The 20,404-nt window shown below is 41.3% G+C and overlaps 1 protein-coding gene across 3 annotated transcripts in view; it reads right to left on the bottom strand.

Annotated features, from left to right (window-relative positions):
* Window positions 1–1,176: 1,176 nt before the first annotated feature.
* LOC144600163 (fibroblast growth factor receptor 4-like) overlaps window positions 1,177–20,404 on the bottom strand; it is a 53,019-nt gene continuing 33,791 nt past the window's right edge. For 2 of the 3 annotated variants that reach the window (XM_078411637.1, XM_078411636.1), the window contains exons 7-18: window positions 19,536–19,726; window positions 19,126–19,264; window positions 17,822–18,015; window positions 16,601–16,746; window positions 16,137–16,258; window positions 14,677–14,787; window positions 13,654–13,844; window positions 12,954–13,076; window positions 11,363–11,433; window positions 8,148–8,285; window positions 7,635–7,740; window positions 1,177–6,609 (exon numbers count right to left, since the gene is read on the bottom strand). In XM_078411637.1, coding sequence (XP_078267763.1) covers window positions 6,451–6,609; window positions 7,635–7,740; window positions 8,148–8,285; window positions 11,363–11,433; window positions 12,954–13,076; window positions 13,654–13,844; window positions 14,677–14,787; window positions 16,137–16,258; window positions 16,601–16,746; window positions 17,822–18,015; window positions 19,126–19,264; window positions 19,536–19,726 — 1,691 coding nt within the window. In that variant the 3' untranslated portion in view covers window positions 1,177–6,450. The remainder of the gene's footprint in view (window positions 6,610–7,634; window positions 7,741–8,147; window positions 8,286–11,362; window positions 11,434–12,953; window positions 13,077–13,653; window positions 13,845–14,676; window positions 14,788–16,136; window positions 16,259–16,600; window positions 16,747–17,821; window positions 18,016–19,125; window positions 19,265–19,535; window positions 19,727–20,404) is intronic. The other variant, XM_078411638.1, reaches the window with a different exon arrangement.

Here is a 20,404-nt window from a genome sequence, read left to right on the forward strand (position 1 = left end):
CCCACTCCCTCCCCTCATTTCCCTCCCTCTCCCTCCCTCTCCCCTCATTTCCCTCTCTCACCTCTTTCCCAATCTCTCTCCCCTCATTCAACGGCGGAGGCACGACAGCGACTGTCCCTTCATTCAGCAGCAGCGGCAGTGAGGAGGAAGAGAAGGAGGCAGCGAGGAGGCAGCGACGGCTCGACGGCGACTGTCCCCTCATTCAGCAGCAGTGGCAGCGACGGCCGTTGCTTTGAGCGGGTAGAAACCCCAGCAGGCAACCTGCACGCTTCAAGCGGGAAGAGCCGGCGACCAATCAGAGTGGTGGCGGAGCTCCCCCCACGTGGGACCCGGAACAGCAACCAATCGGGCGTCGAGCGGGAGGTCGGAGCCAATCTAAGCGCATTGAACCCCACGTGGGGGATAGACCCGCGGCCAATTAGAGCGGAGACGGTTATCGACCCCTCCTCATTCCAGATACTGTTCCCTCCACAGCTCCTTGGTTCACTCATCCCTTCCCACCTATACCTCCCCCTCACCAGGTACGTTTGCCTGCAACAGCAGGAGATGTAACAGCTGTCCTTCCTCACCTCCAACTCGGGACCCCAGCAGCCTTTATAGGTGAGACACATCTTTTCTATAACAGGGTGACCAAAAAACTGAACACAATTCAACACATAATCTAAACTTCTCAACCCCATTCACAATCATTTATCTCATCCTAAAAATCCTGACCTCAACCACTTTGATAGCTAACAACCCCTTCTGCAATCCCTTCATAGTCCTTGAACCCAAGTGTGAGATACTGCATTGATGTCAGCAGTGGTGGCAATTAAGAGATACATCTTCTATAAGAATTTCTTTGAGAAGTCTTGCCTCTGATATTCCTGATAATGTTGTTATTATAGTAAAAGGACCTTGAATTATTCTTCACTCATAAATAATTTAACAGTTGTGAACATTGCCCGTTGTTGGACCTGCCTTCCAGTTTCATACTCTCAAGTTCCTGTGCTAAGTTGTTTCACCATTTTGCCTTTGATAATAAACATTCACATTAGCATCCTCGTTTACTTGATCGCTATTTAATTCTTAGATGTATGGGAGGTTTTGATGATTTCTGTTATCGCTTTACACCAATTTTCCTTTCTATTAAACTGGGATTTTTTACAGAGACAGACATCACAAACTTGATTTCATCTTAAATTTTATTTATTTTGCCCTAAAACTGACGTTTGTTAACTGAATACATGAGGTACGTAGATAAGGTTCAGTAGATCAGTCTCGTTCAATAATCTTTTACATAGTACAGGATATAGACGAGGAAACTTCCACAGATTAATTCAAATATTAAAAGGGAAGAATTATCTTATTGACTCTGGTTGATTTTTAATTATCCTTCTACTTCAGAAAATGTAGAAGTAACACATTATTGGGTTGACTTCAAACATCTTCAAATCGAATTTCAAGGAAGATGAGACCTTCAAGAACTTCAACCTAGAATATATAATTTTTTTCATAAAACACAATAAATTAAATGTAATTCTGTGAATTGTAAAAATACATTTTTTTTACACACACTTATAAAATATTGAGTTATTTTCTGGAATGTTCTCATCAATGAGTTAACACAATGGCGTTGAGCTAAAATGTGCCAGTTGGGGAGAAATTCCATTTCTCTTTTCTTTCCAATCCAAATTATATTTTGGTAATCATTATTTTGGCTCAATAGAATACCTTTCTGGAAGTATGCAATATTCCATTTGTTGATATGGGGCGTCTTAAGAACTGATCCAGGCAATAGCAGTGGTGATGTTAGGCTGACATGCAAGCTGGGAGCAAGATGAACAGTCCACCTTTGTATATGTAATGCAGAATGCATAGACACGAATACAAAAGGAAACTATATTTGAATCTGTGAAAATGATGGCATATATGCATGACAAGGGAATGGGAGTGTACAAGAAAAGATGGTGTTACCACAGACATGCGACTTTGAGTATTTGCATTGATGATGTTGTGTGAAACACGGAAAATTTTGTTGATATGTGTATGCATCACTGAATTAGAATGATGTGATAAATTCATGGGAAAGAGGTTGATTGTTTATGTGACACATACATGAGGTGTTATGTTCATTCACAATTCAGAATATACAATATTGTGAAAATTGATTCTTAATAATTCTCTGCCCAGTTCAAGAATAGGACAATTACACACAAGAACAAGATAAGTTAGTAAAATCCTGCTGTGCACTTATTAAAAATGTACCCTCTAACAAAACTGCATGTATTCCTGTGTATATAACTTACAATATAATTGATTAATATTTAAACAATATTACTGATAAAATTATTGATCTAATATAAAAGAACTACTCTTTTAATGCAATAATCATCCTGCAATGAAATATTCCATTCAAAGTAGCATAAAATACATTCATTAATGGCATTTAAAAAAAAATCTGGTTCTTTCCCACTTTGTTAAGATTTCTGAAACCTTCCGGGCACTGTTACCGTAAATATTTAACTATTGGTGTAGCACTAACTTTGGTAAGACAAGAGTACAATAACTGGCAAGCACCAGTCTAGTCAGAGCAGGCGACAGTAATTAGTTGCCATTAGCGTTGGTAAGACCAGTGTATAGCAGCATGACTAAACTCAGTTCCGAATTTTATCGCGATGATTGGGAAATCTGATCATCCTTTTAGTTTGAAGACCCTTCAGTAACTGAACGAATCCCAATGAAATCACTGCATGGAATAATAATCCAAGTAAATATTCTACCAGGATCCTCACGACATGCCTTGGGGGTTTTCCCATGCATTTACCTTCATATTTGAACTAGGCAAAAAAAGCCGATTTAAGGGAGCATAGAGGTATCACAACGAGCAAATGGAGACTACGGATTGCCACAATGGGCATACACCTCAGTATTTTGCCTTTACTGCATCCCAAAGGAATGAAAATAAACAATAATTTATGATAGCAAACTCTGAACCATATATTGAAGAGGTTGGAATGATGCTGATTTGATCACTGGTTTGCACAAGGGGATCAGGCAAGGAGATGTATTAGAGGTTTTGTCATGACCCCACTAAATTTGTGAATCATGCTCAAGCTGCTATATCTGATCATCTTTCTTGTGTTCTTAATCTGAACTAATTTCAGGAGAATGGATGAGGTAAAAGGGGGATTTCCCCTTTTTGAATTGATATACAAGCAATTTAAATCAAGAATCAAAAATAATAACAGGTTATTGCCAGGAATCTGAAATCAAAACAGAAATTGTTGTAAAAACTGTGCAGGCCAAGCAGAACCAATGGAGAGAGAAACAATCAACCTTTCAGGCTGCTGAAAAGGAGGGAGAAATAGGGAGAGAGAGAGCATAAAAGTGAAAGAGAGAGAGAGGGAGTGGGCGCAGAAGAGAGAAAGAGAGCAAAACAGAGAGGGCAAAAAGAGATGGTGCTAAAAAGAGGCCGTAAAAATGAGGGCAAGCAAAAGGGAGAGAGGATGCAGAAGGGGGAGAGGACGCAGAAGGGAGAGTGCAACAAAGAAAAATAGAGAGAGGGAAATAGAGGGCCACTACTTGGCCAACAGAGTATTCTAGCACCTTCTGATTTTATATTTGGCAATTTAAAAGTTAAGTTTCCATAAATGGTGACAAAAAGTATACAGCCATTCTTTGTACCACCAGTGACAATGGTGGTGGCTTACTGGTAAATGAATGATGAGATGTGACAATAACAAATCTGAAACTGTACGATTACTGCATCTTTCGGTTCAATTCTCAATCAGCATCCTAACTCCATCAGGATGATGAAGAGCTGTACCTCAGTTCTGTTTCCTACTGCTTGTCCAGATTTAATCCTGTTACATATGACTGGATTTTGTTTTATTCCAATCCTGACTTTAAAGGTGAAGCTCCTGGGTGAACGTAAACAAAGAATAAAAAAAGAACCAGCATACAGAAAGTGTTTTTGATATTGAAGATCCATGAACTGATTAACCATCAGCAACTTAATGAAGACAGGCAATAAGCTTTCAGTCCTGAGCCACCAACCATTTTGCTCTTTGATAAAAATCACACATTTTATTGTACACAAATACTATAAACCTGTCTTCATAAACTAAATTCCAAGACCATGATGGAACATTGTAGTTTCAGAAAGAAAAATAAGTTATAAAAAGCAACAATTTGTTTGCAATAAACATGCCAATGTAAGATACTCTGTCCAGTTACATTCAATTCAATCATATTTACAAGAAATTTGATTAATATAGAGGACAATTCAGGCATTGTGTGGCAACTCTGCTGGTTACATCGTCAAAGTCCTGAGCTCATAACATGAAAATCTCATTCTCACCTAGTTCTACAGCACCATATTTACAAATACTGCAGAAAACCTATCTTTTCATCGTGCACCACTTTTTAGAATCATGGTGGCAGATTTTAAAATAATACATGAACTTGACAAATAACAGCAGCTTAGCATCCAAAGAGAAACCACGTTTTTGATTGCCTAGCCACTGTCCTGACATGACTTTGATGTTCACGGAGGAGCCAGTTTTCAGGATACAAGCCGACTATGAAGATTCCTGCTCCCACTATCCTTAGAATGGCAAGAAAAAAATAAATTGCGGAAGTATTTTGGCGCCTTGACCCTGGCTCCCTGGTTCCTGGAACGTCAGCACATTGATTTGTTACTCCAATTTCACCCTTCACCCCATTTCCCATAAATCACCAACTGGATCTTTTCACTGTATAGAGCAATGGTCTGAGAACCCCCACAGTTGTAAAAAAGTAAAACTAGAGTGAAAGTTAACTATTCTTTCCAGCTGGTTGGTCTCCTTCCTCACAGTGTAGAAGACCAGAAAATAAGCAAATAACAAAAGAAAATAGAATTACTCAAATAATTTTTCTGCAGATGTCTCCAAGAAACAACTGCAAATATCTTAACCCACAGAAATATTGACACTGATAACCAGCAAAGGAAGTATGAATGCCAAAAGGTTTTGGATAGGCTACTTAAAGAAAGTTTCAGACACAAATCTTTCTTTACTTAACAGTTTTCTGCAGAGTATTAAACAGCAAACCAATGATCGTCTGGATAACTGTTGATACGACGAACTGGACCAGCTGTTCTCAAAGTTGCTCATTCACACAGTAAAATTTATTCCATTTTCTACAAAGAGCAGTTGCTGTGGTAATTGCGCTTGTGAGACTAATTGCCGTGTTTATAGGTGAAAGTGGATCTGGTTACCCAGCTGGATGATTCCTTGCCAATTGTGTCTGGTACTTCAGATACATTTTTTCTTAACACAAAAAAGCAATATGTTTGCACTTTACATACAAATCATTTGCAGTGAGGTTGGCCACTGGATCATCAGAACAGGCTGTTCCCTGAGCATCTGCACCAGCTTTGCAAGACTGATTAAAAAATAGAATTTTAACACATTTATTTGATGGCTATTTGCATGTCTCGATGCAAAGATATTTTCTTTTAAAAATTAGATACCAGATCATTGCACCATTTGAAGGTACATAACTCTGTGATTGGTGTATATATGGCTGGTAGAAATATTCTACGACCTGTTAAAATAGTTATCTGGAAAACACTGTTTTCTCAATGACTTTGTCCTGTATTGAGCAAAATCAATACAAATAAAAACTTCCTGATGTTGAATGAGATAATTTCACGAGGTAATGGGTACAGTGGATAATGCTGCTAATAATTTTATTTTTGGATGATAGATTTGATCCATTGACAAGATTTTCATGGTAGCAGTCTTTCACTTCATGTTTCAATCACAGAACGGTACATTAAAGATTGAGGGAAGTGATATGATTTCTGTTTGGTGAATACTTCGTTTTATTGGTTGCTTCTTAATGACAAGATGGATTCTGTTCCTGGTAACTTCTTTAATGGTGTCTGTTGTGCCTGAATTAATGCTCCTTCACTGCCATTTGTCATCAAGCGGTGAAGCAGCAACCCCCTTGATAGTGTCACATGGTAAAGTATAAAATCAAGAGAATCGCCATAAAAGGTAAAGCATAGTGCTCCTGTAACAGTGAGCTCTGATGTGACCCTGTGCCTGAATACATTGGCTTCTCCTTATTCAAATATGGCTTTTATTGTCATAGTCATCGGTCTCGAAAGGCACGAATCATGATAAGTCTGAGCCAGTGAACGTCATAATGGTTTTGCAGCACGGTGCCATGGAAGGATATTTCATACCTTTCAGGAAGAGGCAGTTTTTGGGGGAAATCAGTCTCAAACCATTTTTGTTTTATTGGTTGCTTCTTAATGACAAGATGGATTCTGTTCCAGGTAACTTCTTTAATGGTGTGGCTGAATTAATGTTCCTTCACTGCCCTTTGTCATCAAGCTGTGAAGCAGCCCCAATATACTGTTTTGGTGAATTACAAGAAAATTAAGCGTATTGAGACAACAGTTCCAGGATTGCATTTCTCTCAAGTCCTGCTTCGAGTGTTGCAATCACGATAACCGAGTAAGCACGGGTCATCAGACAAGGGCTCATGGGCAAAGACAGAGTCGTTAGAGGAACACGTACTGTTGCTGTCCTCACACGAGGGAGAATATTGCTCAAAGGGAGTTGAGAGGTCCAAATACTGTTGAGGAAAAAAAATACAGATATGCTTACTTCATCGGAAAAGCATCAAAGAAATAACATTTATCATAGAATAAAATTATCATTTTACTTTTAAGAAAATAGCTGCGATGAAAGATTCCTCTGCAGTAGCGGAATGGCCAGAAGCAGTTGGTTGATACACTAAATTTTTGTATCTTGGCTTCAAATTCTTGCTTGTGTAGAAGCATGGAATGAAGGATACCTCCTTCCGATGATTTAACAAGATAGGTTTCATCAGTACGAATCCAATTTTGAATGTGTGCCAATCCTCAACAAAATTCCTATAATTAAGCTTAGTTTACACTAAATTGGCAATCCCATTTGGAAGCTATTAAACAGTTTTGTGGTGAAAGGAAACATTCATACCACTGTTCCAGAAATGAGGCTGGGGTTAGGGACCAAAGTAGACCGGTGATGTATTACAATAAAGTATTATGAACCTCACCAAGGAATGATCACATTTACAATCATGACTATCTTGATTCCGTTGTGCATGTAAAATCATGAGTAAGAAGAACCTTTCAGCTTCAAACTGTTTTCATTTAGATTGTACCAATAATCTTATATTGATTTGACCTTTAACGCACAGCATCATTATTTATCTCGAGGAGAATAAGACACAAGACATTCTTTGCGAGGTTTCTTGCACCATGCAATGTTGAGATTTATGATCCTCAAGAAATTTTAATGTCTTAATCCTGGTGTTAGTACTGAAATGAAGATGAAAGGCTAAGATCTATTATGCTATGAAGGTATTATGCAGAAAATGCTAATGAGGCTATATAAAGACAAGTAGAATTAGGGTAGCAGGAGGCTTGGATTTTAACTACTTGGCAGTCCTTAACAAGAAGAAGAGTTTGAGAAAGATATTGGGCTCCACTTCTCCGATTTTCAGGGGAAAAAAGTTTATCAAGGTATTTTGATTCCTTTCTGGAAGGGATGTACGGAGGTTGGGGGGTGAAATTGTGCAAAGAAGAAATCTCAACATATCGCAGGTGTACAGACCTCGTCCGATAGAGAACTCAAGATCTTGTCAAGTTCTGCCACCAGTTGTTTGAACATTGGTCTTTGGGAAGACACCGCATGCCAGCACTCCCTCATCAGCAAGTACCTGAAGCAGAAACATATAACTTGTGAGATTCAATGACAGGAGTTTTACATAGATCATGTTGAAAGAATGTGAGCAACATGTTATCAATGAATCTGTCTGTAATTACCAAATACATTTACCCTTTTATTCAGCATTCGGTGCACACCACTGGAGGATATTTCAGGAATATGAATGCCCCTGGTTCCTTAGTGATGTTTCCAGGATATAATATTAAACATTCATAGCTAAGATCATCAAAACTTATTTTCCAGCTCTTCAGTAAATTTTGCATACTCAGAGGGGAAAATACACAGAGGGGACATGCCATTTTATAAAATAACCTATAGCTCAAAGTAGTAAAGCGTAGGTTCACAAATCTACACATGTCATATACATGTAAATCAATGTGATGCTGATGCGTAACTTACAACTCATGTGTACAATTTGATGGCTTGTCCATCCGATGGCCTTCTTTGAGAAGTTTGAAGAGTTCCTCCACGGGGATTCCTGGATAGGGAGAGCCGCCTAGTGTGAAGATTTCCCACATCAAGACTCCAAATGACCATCTGCATTGAAGTAGGAACAAAGAGCAAAAGCTTAGATCAATCACTCTATTACCATTGACCCACGCAGACCCATGGGAATATTGTCTGAATATTGTGGAGTGGTAAAAATAATTGCAATAGGTATTCATTAAAATGCCGATGGCATCTGATTTAGGACGATTTTCATTGATCAATGCAAATTGAAATGGACCTCATTAATTTTATGAGAACATATGGTAATTATGCAGGATGAAGGCAGTCATTTGTCCAAACTGGATTCACCCCATTACAACGATAAATGTTTTGCTTTTTTTCCATCGTGAAATTGCTGATCATTTGCTGTGCAAAGAAAATATTTCTGTTTAGTTTAGTTTAGAGATACAGCGTAGAAAGAGGTCCTTCAGTCCTCCAAGTTCGCACCAACCTGCAATCACCCATACACTATATCTAACCTAAACATTAAGGACAATTTTCAGAAGCCAATTAACCTACAAACCTGTATGTCTTTAGAATGTGGGAAGAAACTGGAGCACCCAGAGAAAACCCATATGGTCACAGGATGAATGTGCAAACACTGTACAGATAGCACCCATAGTCAGGATCAAACCCGGGTCTCTGGTGCTGTAAGGCAGCAACTCTACCACCGAGTCACTGTGCCGCCCTATTTATAGCCCGAAAAATATTTCCAGATAAGAATTGGAGGCTGATTGCCAAACATGAGCCTGGCAGGATGTGACCATGTGTAAGGATTGGGTGGGTCAGACAACGAAGTTCTAGCCCAGATTTTAACTGGGTCAGGATGATTTGCTTAGTACTAAATCCACCCAAAACTTCATCCTCAACATTGATGGTCTCCCAGTAGCCACCTCACCTCACATCCGGAATCTTGGAATCATCTTTGATCAAACCCTCTCCTTCGACAAACACATCAAACACATCACAAAGACAGCCTTCTTCCACCTCAAAAACATTGCCCGTCTCCGTCCATCCCTCTCCTCCACAGCTGCAGAAACCCTCATCCACGCCTTCATCACCTCCCGTCTGGACTACTGCAACAGCCTCCTCTATGGCGCACCCTCAAAAATCATCAGTAAACTTCAATACATTCAAAACTCTGCTGCCCGTCTACTCACGCACACCCCGATCCGTGACCATATCACCCCCGTCCTTTATAAACTCCACTGGCTCCCCATCCCCCAGAGAATCCAGTACAAAATCCTCCTCATAACCTACAAAGCCCTCCATAACCTGGCCCCATCCTACCTGACTGACCTCCTCCACAGGCACACTCCCACCTGCACCCTCCGCTCTGCTGCTGCCAATCTCCTATCCCCCCACATCCGGACCAAACTCAGATCCTGGGGGGACAGGGCTTTCTCCATCGCTGCTCCCACCCTATGGAACTCACTACCCCAAAACGTTAGAGACTCCTCCACACTCACCACATTCAAAACATCGCTGAAGTCTCACCTGTTCAGTACTGCCTTCAACCACTGAAGGTCACCTCACCTTCTGTCTCCTTTCTCTGTTCGTTTATTTATTTACTTATTTATCTATTTATTCATTTCCCTATGTTCTCTAAATCTCTGTAAAGCGTCTTTGAGTATATGAAAAGCGCTAAGCGGAGGGAACGGGAACTGTAACTGTAACATTCTCTCTCCAGAACGGAGACGCGACCTTTGTTCTGTATCGTGTCTCCGTTCCCGTTGCGGCCTACCACCGGCCATGCACCTGGGACCACCTGGGTCTCTGGTTCGCAGAGCCCGCGGTCCGGACTCACCACCTGCGGCGCTGGCTGCCTGCGAATGCTGCGGGAACGGCTGCGACTCGTCTCCGGATGCTCCGGCGCGGGCCGCGTGGACGTCGGAAGCCCGCAGGCCCCTGGATGGGGGCCGACATCGGGAGCTCCGGCAGCGGCAGAGGCAACGTGTCCGCCCGCCCCGAATCGCGGGGCTTGGGTCGGCCCGCCACGGACCTTTCACCATCCGGCGCGGCCTGAAATAGGCCGCGGGATTTTTTTTCACCGCCCAGCGGGGGCTTCAATATCGGGAGCCCCGACCGCCCCGACGTGGCAACTCCAACAGCCTGACCGCGGGACAAGACGGCAGGGAAGAGAAAAAGACATTCTGGCCTTCCATCACAGTGAGGAGGGACTGGAGGAGACTCACTGTGATGGATGTTTCTTTTTGTTTGGTGTTAGTTGTGATTGTATGTGTTATTGCATTTTTATTGATTAATCTTATTGGTCTTATTGTTCAACTGCGGGTAATGTTTCATTTTACTACACATTTATGTGTATGTAACAAATAAACGACTATTGACTATTGACTATTATTATTATTACTCTGTCCTTGATCAATATTTGACACTGACACCTGTTGCAGTCCAGTACTGAAGAACATTAGCATGTTGTCCATACTAAAATAGGTGGATTATATTCATGCAGGTGGTAGTCCTTGCAAACCTCGGCGTCAGATTCTCAATCCTGACAACATCACAGCCTGAAAAGGCCAAGATCGTATTTCTTGGAATTTTTTTGAACACCAGCATTACTTGATTTCAGCAACTGCATTTTGGCCAGAATCCCACATGCCCTTAAAATCGCCAACTTCACCATAGGATGCTACTCTCCAGGGTCCACAGGTCAGTCATTGTAACCAGGTTACATAATTCATTTTGGTAGAAATAAGGATGATTTCAATCCCGAGCTTAATTACTCCAGCTTTTTGTGTCTGCCTTCGGGCTTAAACCAGCATCTGCAGTTCTACCCTACACTACATAATAAGCAAAACGGTTGACAACTTACATCCATATGACACAGTATCCTAAAACAGTCCCTTCAATTGAAGTGGATTTCATAACATTTCTTAAACCACATAAATAAATTATATCCAAGGTCAGATAATGGTTTTGGTCAGGAACACAAGATAATATTTTGACAGTGTGTCCAACTTTGTCAATCCATTACTTGCAGAGTGTAGTGACACAGGACTGGCAGGCTTCTGTCAATCATCTACATTGTAGCTTTCTTCTACAGTGTACTGAGATTGAGAAAGGGAATCTAATACTTAGAGTACTTAAACATGATCAGTACTTACACGTCACTCTGGTGTGTGTACACTCTATCAAATAAGGCCTCTGGCGCCATCCACTTTACTGGCAAGCGACCCTGGAAGGAAACATAAAAGCCATTGTCAGTGAGCCTAATGTTTCACTTTTGACAAGTTCAATGTACTTTCAAATTAACTCCACGACAAATTGTCAACTGCAGCCAAGTGTTGGGGTTTCAAACGGCACAATGAACGATGCGAGTAGAAATTACTCAGAGCTGATTACTTAGAGAGGTCTACAACACTAGATTTTGTTCTGAGGACTTGTCTTCTTTCACAAAATTTGGATGCGTTTTTAATCGGGGCAAGAAGTGCTCCAGCAGATTTCCTAAGCAAATTAAGGCTTTCTAAATAATTGAAATGAAATCATGCTTACACCGTAAGGAGAGCCTGGAAATGGTTGACCTCATGCTTGAGAAGCATCACAAAACAATGCTACCTAACTTTCACAACAGTTTCTCCCACATATCTAATTCCTTAGCTAAATTTAACTTAGTTTACTCATTGTTACACAGAAGGAGGCCACCAAACTGGAATTTAGAAGGATGAGAGGGGATCTTATAGAAAGATATAACATTATTGAGCGATTGGACACGCTAGAAGCAGGAAACATGTTCCCGATGTTGAGGGAGTCCAGAACCAGGGGCTACAGTTTAAGAATAAGGTTTAGGCCATTTAGAACTGAGATGAGGAAAAAAAATTTCACACAGAGAGTTGTGAATTTGTGGAATTTTCTGCCTCAGAAGGTAGTGGAGGCCGATTCACTGGAAGCATTCAAAAGAGAGTTAGATAGAGCTCTTGGGGCTAGCAGAATCAAGGAGTTTGGGGAGAAGGCAGGAATGGGGTACTGATTGTAGATGATCAGCCATGGTCACATTGAATGGCAGTGCTGGCTCGAAGGGCCGAATGGCCTACTCCTGCACCTATTGTCTTTGTATCTATATCAAACAGGTTTCTCCTCCTTTTTTTTCCTCTTGAATCCTTACAAATCATTTTCTCCCATGTGCCCATCAACTTTTGATTCTCTTTGATTCTTATGCCTAGAATAATTTACTACGGCTAATTAACCTACTAGCATGTCTTTATAATGTGGCAGGAAACCAGAGCACCCAGTATAAACCCACATGGTCACAGGAAGGAGTTGCTAACTCCACCCAAGGTCAGAATGAAACTCAGGCGGTAGAGCTGTAAGGAAGCAGCACTAACTACTCTACCACTGTGCTGCCCTTTCTTTTCCATATTTCCATTCAGCAGGAATGCCTTTTTTGCCCTGTCTTGCAACAGAAGTTGGTTGTTTTTTTAATTCAAAATTTTGAATATGATTATATCTTTAAAAATGTTTATTGTCTAATTCCTATAGAACTCAGAAATTCAAGTGTCTTTTCAATCTCTTATATTGTCTGGAGAAATCGCCAAACATTTGCCTCTTCTCAATTCTCGGTAAGTTTTTCCCCCAACCCCCTCTCTACAGAATAAATTAAAATAGTCAGAAGAAAAAGGTCTAGAAGCGATATTATTTATAATTAACTTGAGAAAGTACTGTCTCTGATGGTAGGAGCCAGTATGTACGGCTACTTACATTTGTGGTTTTCTTGTAATAGTCAATATTGTTCACACCTCGTGCCAGACCAAAGTCTGCAATTTTCATGACATTGTCTTCAGTTACAAGCACATTCCTGGCTGCCAAGTCACGATGGATACACTGCGGAGAGAATTAAAAAAATGTACTTAGCACATTCACATCTGTGTCACAGCAGTAGTTTTCATCACAACTAGTAAACAAGCAGTTGACAGTGAGGTATCACAGAGACAGACGGTAATATGCCAACCTTGGACAGTACTCTTTAACACAGTGCATTGCAGTCATCTAGTTACCCACAAGGATACTTTTAATAATGGCTCATTTGCAAGCTGAGTGCTTCAGATGCGAGCCCAGCAGCAAGCCTTCTGTGAACAGATGAAAATCCTGCAAAGGATGGCTAATTCATAAGCCTAAAAAATCTAATCCCTCGAAGTGACAGTAATGTGAGCCTCATTCCCCTTTGCTTGTGAACAAGGGATGTTGTTTTTAAACCATCTTATTACTCGTCAAACATGGGAAAGTGAGACACAGCCCTTCCCACATTGCTCTGTTCACACGACCTTTCACCCATCCCAAGGGACCAATGCACATACCCAAACTCCCCCTTCATTAAATGAACAATCCACCTGGGCTTCATGCAGACATGCTACCTACAAGACTTCTGTCATGTAGAAAGCTAGATTAGTTGATGACATACCTTTTTAGATGCCAAATATTCCATGCCTCGTGCCACTTGGTAAGCACTGGATACTAGATCTTTAAATGTTAATTGTTCATCTGGCACTTTGGTGATGTGAAAGTTGTAATCCATGCCAGGGGGCCGCCGAGCCCTGAGGTATTCCCGCAAGTTGCCTTTCGCTGCATACTCCACAATTACATACAGCAAACCTGGGTCACCAAAAAACAACTTTCACCATGGCACTCAGCATATAATAGTAGTTTTTTATGCTATTTGCACTATAAATTTGCTTATATCTCCAGATTATACCTGTCACGATACAGTCAAAATGTCATTATGCAAAGTTTATACCCGTACTTCACTACAGTATGCAACTTCTCAGATTTCCCGCTTTTTCAAAGCATTCGCTTCTATGGGTAATGCTGTTGCCAGCAGCTTATCAGTGTCACCATACTTCATATGTTATATTATAGCATTGTGTCCAATCATGAAAGCAATCAAAGCTCATCTTTGTCAAAATGTCAGTGCTTTTCAGTGGCCATCATAGAATGAGATTTCAAACATAAAGGAAACTCCAAAAATCACTTATTAAGTACTGATTAATATGCTTTAAATGTTGGAAGAAAACATCCCGTTCCATGCTAAAATAGGAATACAACACACTAGAAATGGAACATGCACAATCTTCTCCCATAGACAGGTAGTAGAGTCCAGCATATTTAATCAATGCAGTGATATATAGCACTAGTGGCTACATTAATATATCAGTGCACGTGATAATATATTGGAGCAAAGGTTTCATCTGTCTTCCATTGTCCATGCAATCTTACAATGTCTAATGATGGGGTATCAATTGTACTATTTTATATCTGTGTAATGAACATTCTAGTATCTACATACGACGTTATGCACTATAGTTTTGCATGTATAAAATTATTGAATTTTATTATCCTGTGTGGTCCTCACAACATACATTGTGTACTAATCAGTCATTTATCAATACATGAATTTCTTTTCCACAGAAATTCTCCATATACTCACCATCCTGCGTGCAGGCACCAAGCAAGTTAATAATATTTTTATGCTTATCCATCATCTTCATCATCTCCATTTCTGAGATAAGATCTGCCAGGTCTTTCTCTGTAGCATCATCTGGAAATAAGAGTTTTAAAACGTTACTAGACCAAGTGGACCCAAACGACTCCTGCATTAGTGCAACACCCTCTCCTCCCCCACTCACCCCTTCCCTCTCCTCCCTACGACCCTCCCCTCCTCCTCCCCCTCCCCTTGCCCTCCCCCCCTCCATCCCTCCTCCACCCCTCCCTCCCCTCCCCCACCCCTCCACCTTCCTCCTACCTCCCTCCCCCCTAGAGTTGCCTCACCTACATTGGTACAGCACCCTCCCCTCCCTCCTCCCCTCCCGGGAACAACCCGCGGATGCCGTAGCAGCCTGCCTCCCGGCCCGGGCAGCCACCATTAGTAGAGTGGGGGTGGGGGGGGGGGAAGAGAGTCCTATCCCATCCCGGTGCGGGGATGTTCAACGGTAGACGGCGGCGGATCTCCCACTGTTGTTGAGCCGCTGGACTCTGGGCGGCGTGGGGAAGGTGCTGAGCCGGCTGGGGAGAGGAGGGGGGAACAGCGGAGCCGAGGGCAGGCCCAGCGCCAGGCCCAGGCCTCGGCCTCACCAACGCCCGGCCTCACCGCTGTGGCTGCTGCTGCCGCCTTTCCCTTTGGCCCACCTCAGGCTCGCGGTTACCCGGTCATGTCCAGGCCCAGGCTCCGACTGCTTCCCACGGCACCAGACCTGGCTCTCCTGCCGCTAATGAGCCGTCAAACCCGCCCCCAAAAGACAGGTGGCCGAGCCCTGCTCAACGGGCCCCAACTGCGCGGGCACGAACGCGTTTGTTCTACGCACACGTGGATACGGCAGTCATCTTACGTAAGTACCAGATCAACGAAGCCCCAATTGCGCATGCAGTTTTTTAAAACTTTAAAATGTGAATAATTTTTTTAAATACAACACTGATTTCAATGCAACTTCTTCCATAGGACCACGGGAAGATGGTAAGGTGGGTCTAAAACTGTCTCGCTATCGTGTACCGTTTTGGCTGTAGTTCAGGAACAAGCGAACAAACTAGAGTTTTAGTATATAGATATATTTAACAGCTTTCTTTGCATTGATTTTATCAAATGACTAAGCAAATAAAATTATTACCATCTCCAACTTAGAACAATCAGAGAGGGGTTGCATAGAATTACTTGGATTATACAACTTCATCAAATAAATGTTTACTTAATTATTTTACTGGGATAATTTAGATAATAGACTGAACCATCAATCCATTCCCTCCACAGAAGCTGCCTGACCTGCTTAGTTCCTGCAGCACAGTTTTTTTTGCTCATGATTCCAGCATATGCAGTTTATTGTGTCTCTGGACTACCATGTTTTTTTTTCTGAACCCAGCAACAACCTAGAATACAGAGTTTCATATTTTTCTCACCTTTCAGTGATTTCACAGCCACAGTAATTGGTTTGTCTGGATTGTCTTTATTTAACCCGTATGCCTCTGCTTTGACTACCTGTCCAAAACAGCCCTCTCCGAGGGGTTTCCCCAGTACCAGTCTGGAAAATAAAATAAATACCAAGTTGCAAAGATACACACAAAGCCTGCTCATGCATATTCCCAGGCTGTCTGAATTCTTTATTTTCAATTTTTCTCTTTGATGAATATCTTTAGGAAAATCAAATTTAATAAAATATACACGAGAACAGATCCACAATACGAACCATTTGCAGAAGATGTCAAAATGCTCTAAACTGCTCTTACAGCAATTGACAATATGGGAGGATAGTTTGATTCATGTTCTGTTTAGACACATTTACGTAAGCCATTAGTCCAGTTTACTACGAGATGAGAAGTGTGATATTCCATAAGCAGCCTCATCCTACTAATGTTCCACTTACTTATCACGATGGAATTCCCATTTTGGATCCATTGGTAACTCAAACTCCACAACACCAGCCAGCATGGGTGTGCCACTGGAAGACAGACGTGCTACCCTGACCAGGGAGGCATTTGACTTCATTGAAGAATTGGATTCTCGTGAAAACTAAAAAAACGCAATGAAATAAATTATTTGGCTGTGTGAAGTAAAACATTTCTTCATATTCACAAATCTCCACATGTTTGTGAAGATTGGTCTTGCTATGATGATATCAGTGCATTTTGACAAAAGGATACAATGTACTGGACAAACAGCATCTCTAGAGAACATCGATAGGTGACATTTCGGGTTGGGACCCTCCTTGAGACCTTAATCTGATTTTAGCAGATCTATGATCGGCCCTTTGGATACACTGCAAGAGTGATTGGACAGTTTCGCTTTATGATGTTAATGAGGGTGCATTTTGACCTAACTGGATGCTGTTGGTGTACTTTGGCTGTAATGTGATTGTGCTGGTCTGCTCTGGTTGCACTGACATAACATTGGTGCACTTTAGCTATATAAAATTGATGGTATAATTTGGTGAAGTTTTATTTTCTATGATGGGGCTGATGCACTATGGTTGAACTATTATATAGTTAGTGCAATGTATTGCATAGAGATGCCGTTTGATTCTCTTTATTGTGATATGTTGGAAGATAAATCCTACCATGGTACAATCAAAGTTGAAAAAGCTGTTATGTCATTCAACATTACAAGTTATTATTGGTGATTTTTCTTATGCTATAGTACTGATGTATTGATTACTTTTTCAGGTATCTACATCTCCGCAATAAACTGTTGAAATTAATGCATCACTAGCTGTGGGTTGGAGACGGCATGATCAGCAATCTTGGACCTCAGTAAAGTCTCAACCTGTATTCCAAACTGGAATATAGTAACTCAAATCATGGTGGGCAGGGTGGGGTCAGACTCTGAAAAGATGTCTTCCACCACCACAATGGCAGAACAGCCTGCCAAATCATCAATTCTAAGCAAGGTGTGAATGGTCTGTGGTGCCCATGTAACCCGTTACTAACAGGAATTGACAGTTCCAGAGCTGAACAAAAACAAAAGCAGGAGCAACATGTTGTAAAACACACCCACCCAATGTTCAATTGAATTGCTGTTGCCTTGTAGTAATATATTTTGTAAGCATTATTCTGCCCTGTTGAATGATGCGAGGTGCTCAGGTTTTTACCTGTCTTTTAAAAGGGAACTTGGAAAGTTTCTGCACAGGAAGTGGGTCAAAGGCCCTTTTGGTGGAATTTGCCTGCATCCTGCACAGTATGACGATGACCACTGACAAGATGATGGCCAAAGATGTAGCAGCATAAATCAAGATGTCCGTATATTTTGTCCCGGAGGTGTCAATTATTTTCGGTGACTCTTCATCTGTGAAATAATGGAAAGAACAGTTTCCATGAATAATCTTCACCAAGCTACAGATATTATTGAAGTCACTGCTAAAAGTATGTGAAACGACACGCAAAAACTCAGCGTCTTTGGCACCTAACTCCAAGTCTGTTCTTAAACTGCAATAAAGATGCTGTACAGACCGATAATTGGCTCGTCTCCTTTATAAAATCATATTGTCTTCAGCCAAGGGTCCATTTTCCCCCTTGGTGCCAGTAAGATTGGCAGAGGCAGAATTATATGTTGGCTGGCTGTATCGCATGTTCCCTCATCTCACAACAGACATGCCCACCCTGGCAGTATAGTGATATATCATGGAAACAGGCCCTTCGGCCCACCGAGTCCGCGCCAACCAACAATCACACGTACACCAGTTCTTCCCTACACACTGGGGACAATTTACAGAAGCGAATTAACCTACAAACCTGCACATCTCTGGAATGTGAGAGGAAGCGAGAGAACCCACAGAAAAATCATGCAGTCTCAGGGAGAACGTGCAAACTCCACACAGACCGCACCCAAGGTCACGATCGAATCTGGGTCTCTGGTGCTGGGAGTCACCAACTCTACCGTTGCGCCATTGTGCTGCCCGTATTGGTGAGGATCTCATTCACATTCAAAGGTCGCAGCAGAATATAATTAAAATTGGGGAAATTGTACAGGGCCAAACCTGACAAATGGATATGGTGACAGTCAATGCCATGGCCACGCTGAATATTTATGTGGTTTTATACTGCTGATGCTGATTGCTGCTCCTCCCAATCTTACAATAAAAACTCTCATTTCACCATTCCCAGTCCTGTCCCTTTCACCCAGTGCCAGGATTTTTTTGGCATTCTATTGTGTTCATGGTACATTAGACCATTCTGTTGTGTTCATGGTATTCTTGGCTTGCTGTTCCAACATCCAGCCCACCCTTGTCCACTTTTGGAGCAGTATTTCAATGTTTAAGCGGGGTCTAGAAAGGCATATGGCCCAGGTTGCGGGATCCAAGACAGCCTCCCTCTTGTTTGCATACTGGTATGGATACAATAAAATGTTTAGCCCTGTTTAAGTCATTATACAACCTATATTTATTGTACTACGCACCTGGTAAAACTGTCAGCCAGGCTGAGTGGTAAGAGATCCCAATAGAATTGCCGGCCAAACAGGTGTACTTTCCTGCATCTTCAAATGTGATATTATGCAAGTAAAGAACTTCAATTTCAGTGCTGTTAATATCAGCAGTCTGTGAAGAGTGAGAAAAAATATATAAACTGATTAAGGAATAGTGTTCTGCAGAGGACATGCTCTGCAGGTGCATAGTATTAGATTACACAGATGAAATAGGAAATAACTGGGTTATTCAAAGCTCTAGGAGCACAGCTTTGTGCCAATATAATAACAATGGGACCCTACTGTAAAGGTTATTTGAGAAGCAGCGTGTCCACTTAGCGCACTATTGACTTCAGGGTTTTATAGAACTTAATGCAACTTTATTTTTTGAACCACATACGTACCTTTAAAACCTGGACATATGGGGCCTCATCGGGACCATATCTACTGCCATTCACCTCCACATGTTTCAGCCATTGGATGTGAGGCTGGGCATCACTGAAAACCCTGCAGTGAAACTCCACATTGCTGCCCACAACTGCAGATTTGTTGGCTGGCAGGCCGACCTGCAGGATAGGCCGATGAGGAGACCTCTCTGTGTGTCAGAAAAGGTATAAAACATGAACATTCAAAATACTGCTTGCACCATGCAATTTTGAAAATTTGTGAATAGATACTTTTTATTTTAACCTTGGCATTTCTTATGTTGATAATCTGGAGTCACCCATAATATATAATGGGGAGAAAGTGGCATAACTCACTATTTCTTGCTTTCAGTTTATCAAATTTGCTAATTGCAACAAATCTCATTTACTCCTTCCATTTTTAAAGTAATTTCCAGCAGAAATTGTTTAACATTGTTCCCAATTCCCAATGGTGGATAGATATGGCTTACAGATAAGCAAGCAATGTGACATAGCAAGTCAGAACTCTCTTAATAGTTTTCAATATATCAGTTAACAATGCTGGGGACTTTGATGTTTCTTTGAAGTCCCACTTCAGATATCGTGGTCAAACCTTAAGCTGACTAACTGCACCATAACAACATCTCAGGTCAACCAGAAGCATCAAGTCGACTCAGATCCAAAGACAACACTAATAAGTCCAATACAAACACCTGGTTTTCAAGGAAATTTTCGAATCATTTGTAGACATTTACTTCTTTTTGATTGTTATCAATTATTTGGAATTTAGACATAATTGAACCTGTATTCCAAAAGCAATAATCTTACATTATCAGAATGACATCAATCAGCTCCCATTTACCTATAAT

Source organism: Rhinoraja longicauda, chromosome 14 (genome assembly GCF_053455715.1).
Source record: "Rhinoraja longicauda isolate Sanriku21f chromosome 14, sRhiLon1.1, whole genome shotgun sequence".
Classification (NCBI taxonomy): Eukaryota; Metazoa; Chordata; class Chondrichthyes; order Rajiformes; family Arhynchobatidae; genus Rhinoraja; species Rhinoraja longicauda.